The 7,953-nt window shown below is 31.5% G+C and overlaps 1 protein-coding gene across 1 annotated transcript; it reads left to right on the top strand.

The window, feature by feature from the left end:
• The first annotated feature begins 251 nt into the window (after window positions 1-251).
• LOC145270800 (uncharacterized) lies at window positions 252-7,237 on the top strand. The gene is made up of 2 exons (XM_080126388.1): window positions 252-353; window positions 5,695-7,237. Exon 2 carries the CDS (start codon window positions 5,865-5,867, stop codon window positions 6,828-6,830), a length of 966 nt encoding a protein of 321 aa, XP_079982514.1. The 5' UTR covers window positions 252-353; window positions 5,695-5,864; the 3' UTR covers window positions 6,831-7,237.
• The last annotated feature ends 716 nt before the right edge of the window (window positions 7,238-7,953 follow it).

Here is a 7,953-nt window from a genome sequence, read left to right as displayed (position 1 = left end):
TAAAAATACGAAAAGGTGGCTTTAAAAACTAGGAGTTTCCGCCATTAAATTGCACGTGCAACGAATTATAGAATTAATAAAGATAAAACTTGTAATCTGTTCTCTCATGTAAATATTAAAATGTTAAATAAAATAATATTAATTTTATCCGTGATATTCACCAAATAGATCGGCTCTATTTCGAAATGGTTTCTTTTTTTATTTTTTCTCTTTAATTTTGTTTTCTGCGAACTTGCTCTTCCGTTCGTCATCTTGAGTGTTAAGTTGAGCTTGTAAAGTCAATCACATTTGAAAAATCGTTTCCTTTATAAAAGCAGATAAAGTTAATCGAAAGCAGATTATAAAACAAAAACGTAAGTATTACTACATGGCGCATGTGTATTTTTTATTTTCATCTTTTTTTCATCGGATTATTATCGAAATGACCACTAATCTATCAGATTTTATTTTCAATACTGACTTACAAAAAAAAAAAAACGGTCAATACGTAATTCTTTATGTTATCAGTGGTGGCCAATTCTGTATGTGTTTTCACGTACAGAATTGATAACATTTTTCTTTGTTTTTTTGTTCTTTAATTTCCCTATGTCTTTATTGAAACATGAAATCAGAAAAAAAAGCGAATAATCCTAATGAAAATATTGATTTATCATTGAAAATATTTCGCTGTCGACTGTTTTTTGTTTTCAATTTCATCAAACGAAAAAAATGAAATTTTTTCAGCATACGAAAATAATGAAATTTTTTCATCGAACGAAAATAATGAAATTGTTTCATCATATGAAAAAAAATGAAATTGCGAGACGAAAATCGTGTTTACATAAGTGCTTTAAAATAACGTCCCCATGTAGTAAGCATTTCGAACGTGAAAACATGCCTGTGTTTAATAAATCTAGCAAAAATCAACTAATGATCAGATTTTCATGAAATTTTCGATACTTATCCATTTTAGACTGTAATTACATATATAATGCAGTTTTCATAAAATATATAAGCGGATATATTGTTTTTTAGTGCGTGTCCACCCCCCTATGTTTTTTTTTTCGAAATCCGAACAAAATATATTTAAAGCTATCGAAATTTTTGTTTATTATGAAGCATAAAAGTTCAAATAAGTAAAACAAAAATTTAAATACACATATTGAACAAAAAATTAAATACACATATTGAACAAAAAATTAAATACACATATTGAACAAAAAATTAAATACACATATTGAACAAAAATTTAAATACACATATTGAACAAAAAATTAAATACACATATCGAACAAAAAATTAAATACACATATTGAACAAAAATTAAATACACATATTGAACAAAAAATTAAATACACATATTGAACAAAAAATTAAATACACATATTGAACAAAAAATTAAATACACATATTGAACAAAAAATTAAATACACATATTGAACAAAAAATTAAATACACATATTGAACAAAAAATTAAATACACATATTGAACAAAAAATTAAATACACATATTGAACAAAAAATTAAATACACATATTGAACAAAAAATTAAATACACATATTGAACAAAAAATTAAATACACATATTGAACAAAAAATTAAATACACATATTGAACAAAAAATAAATACACATATTGAACAAAAAATTAAATACACATATTGAACAAAAAATTAAATACACATATTGAACAAAAAATTAAATACACATATTGAACAAAAAATTAAATACACATATTGAACAAAAAATTACCTTGAAGTGGCAATTAAAAAAAAATGATATAAATTTAATATTATTATGTTTTTTTTTAAATAGCGTTTTTTTTTCGAATTAATATATACTATAATCAGTATAACTGCCAAGAAAAAGAAACTTGCTAAAAATTAAATAATTTTAAAAGATTAAAACGATTAAAATTCCATTATTTCAAAATGTTCCGTTACAACATAGATTTTAATTAATTGTGCTTATTTTTTTTAAATATTAAGCTTTAATATAACCATAACCCTTGTCAGCTTTTTTATCGCCAGATTAAAAGCAATTTAAAAATATTATTGCACAAATATTATGCATTTTGTAGAACCCTCCCTCATATTTTGTTCGTCTCTTTTTAGTGAACAAAATATGGAACCCCGTAGGTAACCAAATGAACATTCAGTAAAACCGTTTTTCAAATTAATAAACAAATGTTTATAACATTATTAATCGTGAAACTGTGTAAATATTAAAACATCACAAAATTATAACAAAGATTAATTATTAATTGCAGTTTGAAGAAGATAAACAAAGGTTTTAAAAATCATTAAGTCACTTCTACTTTTCTATAATTCGCATACTTATCACAAATATGTGGCCATATGGTGATATTTGGGGGAGGAGGGGCTGCCTGAAAGCCGTGTTGGTTAATTGTTACTTACTTTCAACCTTAATAGTCATCTTTACCATGACGAATTCTATATGTTTTCGGGTATGCTGAAAACGAATATTACATTTAAAATTGCCGTAAACAAGTAGTATGGATATTAAGCTCTGTAATTATTTATGTATCCAGTGGTGGCCACCATTCATAACATAAGGAATTACATTGCTTAATATTTGGAAAACTCGTTATTGTCTTGTTAACTCAATTTTTTCTTTCCCAGAATAAGTTTCTTCTTGTTTTGTTAAATGTCTTAATATGGGGAACACCTGATGCATGGTGAATATCATCTGATAATTTAAAATTAACATTGGTAGATGACACTTGATGACTTCCATGCTTGAGTTTATAAACAAGAAAAAATTGATTTCTTTTGTCTTTCTCATAATCTTTTCTTTCATAACTCATTCCTAACGCTTCGCATACTCTGTCAAAATGGTTAGCTGAAATCATCTTCCAAAGTGTCACGTATAGAACAAACCCCGAGAACAGAATATTTTTAAAAACAGAATATAGATCTTACCCAACCTAAATAATTCCCTCCCACTGGTTCCTCTTCCCCACTTCACAACTCAGAACCAATTCTAGGCCGTTTCAAATGGATCCTATTATTGTCTTTGACATCCACAAACGATGATACAGCAGATAATTTGTGTCCAAATTATTTGCAATTTTCGATGTCATGCTATATGTCATGACTCTACGATCCATTAACGGCTTTTCCCGTTGATGTTGACTCCTCCATATTGAGATATCAGTTTGATCTGTGGCTCAATCACTATCCAACTCATTGGACTTTCCTTAATCAATGTTACCCACAGATGTTTCACATGCGCCTTCTGGTGGTTCTTATAAAAACCAGATCTCCAATCTTAAAATCTACTGACTTTATTTTCTTGTTCTCTATCAGTTTTTTCCTAACTTCCTGAATGTTATTCCTTACCAAAGTAAAAGATCGATGCATCTCTTTTACAGCGATCTCGTGTTGCTCATCACCATAGTATACTCTACAAAGCATTAATATATTATCTAATGACAAGATCACGTCTCTTGTAGAGCAAGTAGTATGGTGATAATTTTGTCGTTTCGCTCACATGGAATCTGACAGTTGCCAACATTTGGTTTATGTATAAATCCCATAACAGCTCATTGTTCCTTGCTTTTGTTTTACTATCATGCATCCTCTGGCCATATAGATGAAAGTCACTATATACTAGTTACTCAAAAGGTAGGGCCAGAAAATATTCAACGCCAGTTTTGTGAAAGGAAAAGGAAGCAGATCGCACTTCTGCATTCAAGGTTGTTGCTTCCTCAATTCTCTTGTTTGGCACATTTGATACATTTCCTACATATTCATTCACCTCCTTAAATAAACACAACCAGAAATATTTTTGCTTAATGGCGTGAAATGTCTTTTCCACAACCATTATTGTCATGGTACTGTACTAACATTTTTTTAAGATGTGACAGTACATATAACCTTATCAATAGTTCGTTGTCAGGTTGGGACAAGTAATACACTATCTTGTCCATCACTATGAACTTTTTTGTTTTGCATCTTTAAATCTAGGCATTTTATTATTTTCCTCTGGTTCCCTTTAATAGAAATCAAACAACGTATAATGGTCATGCAACCTTCTTATATGATGCAAGTTCTTTTGGCTCAAACAAAACAATTCAAGTTTATTACACCAAGTAATTCTTATCATCTATTTCTACCGGGAATCATCATTGTCATTATCTCAACTAGAGGTCCACACCAACATTTTCTTTCCCCTTCAGGTACCATCTCGTTTGCATATCACTAACTTGATGGGATAAGAAGTAGATTTGTTTTTAACATATTTACCCTCGCTCAGATCATAGATCATTTGTGACAGACATGCCCCAATCGCATGATTGGGGGCATCCATGTACAGTCTGTAGTCCTTCTCAGGATCAGGTTAAGCCAGTATAACCATATCTGTGAACTTCGGTTTTAGGCTATAAATCGCCAATAATATGACGTCATACCAATGAAAGCTCTGAATTGTCTCATGGTAGTTGAAGTCGAGATTGTATCGATTTTGACTTTGTCCAGGTCTGACTATATACTCTGTTCACTTACTTTGAACCCCAGATACTGTACTTCTAAAACCTCATGCTACATAGCTTTCAACCTGAGGTTGAACTTATGTAAACTGGCTAGTAATAACCTATGTGAGCTAATTAACTTTTCATCATATGTTTGTTAGGGTTTGCAATAATTTTATAGTAGTTCTCTAATCCACTTCCTGTCATGCTTAAATATTGCTCAACATGATCCACCCATCTCCTATCGCCACCGTCTTTTCTATTTTCCGACAGCGTTGTTTTCCTTAGAAGAGATTTCTCTCTTATCAATCTTCTGAAGAATCCAAATAATATGACTAATCAATCCTCATCTCAAAAATAAAGAAACGTAAATATTTTTAGTTAAAGCTTCGAAAATAGAACCAGATTATTTGTGTAATAAATTGCGAACAGACGGGCTTACCTGACAAACGCTCGAGGTGTGCACTCTGCAAAGTGGGCACGTCCAAAGAAAAATGGCAAGATGGCGGCGGCCGGTTAATATTGCCAAGTAATCACGCAAAATCTCGTGTTCTCTCGCACACACGAGAGTTCAGCTTAGCATAAAAACGGGTCACTGTGAGCAAGAAGGGAGAAGGAAAAACGTAGTCAAGACAAAGACGACGCTTCTGACGACTGAGAAGAAAAAAGAAGAAAAAGCAAGAAGTAGAAGAGGAAGAAGAGAACGATACATGAGAAGACGAGGTGTGTGCGGTTTTGAGTAAATCGAAACAGACAGAAAAAAAGAACTCTGATTACATTATTAACTAACTAGTATTGAATAAAACTCTACTCATTTTATTATAACTTACATCTGTATATATGAAAGGAAAAATGTGTGTGTTTGTATGTCTCCCTAAAAATTTCGACAGAGGCAACAAATTTTCATGCGATTTGTATCATTTTTAAGCTCGACCCTTTGGACAATTTTTTTTTAAAAAGTTTCAACATCGTTCATTGCACGTTCTTTTTTTTGTATTTTTCCATCATGTTCAGTTTTTGTTATTTTCCGATATTTTTAAGAAGTTTTAACATCGTTTTTTGTTCTTTTTTATCAGTTATTCTTTATTTTCCATTTTGTTTTGATTTATCCTCTCCCCCCCACACCTCCAAACACCCTGGAAAGCAGGGTACCCACGCTAGTACATAATAAATTCAGTTTTACCACATTCAATATATTTTATAAAATTTATTTTACATTTTCAGAACTTGAACACGAAAAAGAATTCATTAATGGATAAGAAAGACCTTTCGTCATGTGTGATTTAAAGGTTTAAAATAATAATAATAAAGTTCTTCATATAAACTTCCTAAAGTTGAATTTATTAGCGTGCCTAAAATCATACACTTCATTGCATATACTTTTCTGGAATAAGATGCAAGCAAACATGAGAGCTAAGCCAAATTCTTGTGAAGTATGTGGTTCTTCTTTTGCTTGGAAGTCAGCTTTGTTGTGTCATATGAAAACACATACGGGACACAAACCATATTCTTGTGAAGTATGTGGTTCTTCTTTTGTACAGAAGGCAAATTTGTTGCGTCATGTGAAAACACATACGGGAGAGAAACCATATTCTTGTGAAGTATGTGGTTCTTCTTTTGCACGGAAGTCAACTTTGTTGCACCATATAAAAACACATACAGGAGAGAAACCATATTCTTGTGAAGTATGTGGTTCTTCTTTTGCACAGAAGTCAACTTTGTTGTGTCATATGAAAACACATACGGGAGAGAAACCACATTCTTGTGAAGTATGTGGTTCTTTTTTTGCAAAGAAGGCACATTTATTGAGTCATATAAAAACACATACGGGAGAGAAACCATATTCTTGTGAAGTATGTGGTTCTTCTTTTGCACAGAAGTCAAATTTGCTGTGTCATATGAAAACACATACGGGAGAGAAACCACATTTTTGTGAAGTATGTTGGTGTTCTTTTACACAGAAGGCACATTTGTTAAGTCATATGAAAACACATACGGGAGAGAAACCACATTCTTGTGAAGTATGTGGTTCCTCTTTTGCATGGAAGTCAGCTTTGTTGCATCATATTAGAACACATACGGGAGAGAAACCATATTCTTGTGAAGTATGTGGTTCTTCTTTTGCACAGAAGGCACACTGGTTGCGTCATATGAAAACACATATGAGAGAGAAACCATATTCTTGTGAAGTATGTGGTTCTTCTTTTGTATGGAAGTCACATTTGTTGAGTCATATTAAAACACATACGGGAGATAAACCACATTCTAGTGAAGTATGTGATTCTTCTTTTGCACAAAAGTCAAAATTGTGTCATATGGAGACGCATATAGGAGACAAACCACATTCTTGTGAAGTATGATGTTATTTTTAACAGAAGGAAATTTGTGTGATATGAAAATGCATATCAGATATAAACCACATTCTTGTGAAGTATGTGGTTCTTTTTTGCACAGAAGTAAAAGCGCACATGGGACAAACCACATTCTTGTTAAATATGTTGTTCTTTTTTTTTCATAGAAGAAATATTTGTTGCATTATATGAAAACACATACGGGAGAAAATTAGCCATTATAGGAGCAACCAGGCTAATGAAAAAGAATTTCAAAAACTATCTGGTGAATATACCTGGTGAACCAAGTGCAAAAGAAATACAAACAATGGCAGTTAAAGGGACGGTTATCACTTAAAAAAGATCTCTTGGTTGGAGTAACGAAACTAGTGGGAGAATGTTTGGCATCCGGTAGAATGCTCTATTCCCTGGAAAAACAATGATAAGAAAATTAAAACAGAGAAAAACCACATTTTGTGTGTTCTTTTTTTGCACAGATGTCAAAATTGTGTCATATGAAAACACATTATTGTGAAGTGCCTTTTCTTTTGCATTTAAGTAAAATTTGTTTCGTCATATGAACACACATAAAGGAAACAATATCTGATGATATTTCAAAATCCATACCTCAAAAATAGCATTACAAAAAAATCCCAGCAGAACAACAACAACATCACAAAACCAATCAATTTATAGATACCTCAACATTGTATACCAGTCTCATGAATCAAGAACAACAGAACGATCTCAATCACGAAAATGGTCAGGCATTTTAATCAAGTCTAATTTACAAATATGAAATACATAGATAATAAGTCTGCTACAAAAAGAACTCAAAAAGTTGTTAAAAATACTCCAGAAGTTTCATTACAGAAAATTGGGCCAAAACAATATCGTAACAAGTATTTTCTGGATTTATCCACCCAGGACTATAAAAGTAAGACTAAATGCACAGGATGAAACCTGGGTATGTAACTGCGATTCAGACACTAAAGCTGTTTAGGGAATTAAAGAAGCTATCAAAATCACGAGATGGGGCCAGATAAGCAAATATCCTTCTGATTTATGAATTTCTACATCTGCAAAAACTGTCTCTAGAGATGCATTAAACGATGTGAGAAATGTGTAACTCTGATGTTCTTTTCTAGAAAAA

The sequence above is a fragment of the Euprymna scolopes genome, chromosome 46, assembly GCF_053919585.1.
Source record: "Euprymna scolopes isolate OS-2025 chromosome 46, ASM5391958v1, whole genome shotgun sequence".
Classification (NCBI taxonomy): domain Eukaryota; kingdom Metazoa; phylum Mollusca; class Cephalopoda; order Sepiida; family Sepiolidae; genus Euprymna; species Euprymna scolopes.
Note: the sequence above shows the minus strand (reverse complement) of the source record. Positions and strands in the feature narration are given on the sequence as shown.

Bases quoted from the DNA above. Each gene is read 5' to 3' on its own strand.
- LOC145270800 (XM_080126388.1), top strand. From the start codon at position 5,865: ATGCAAGCAAACATGAGAGCTAAGCCAAATTCTTGTGAAGTATGTGGT.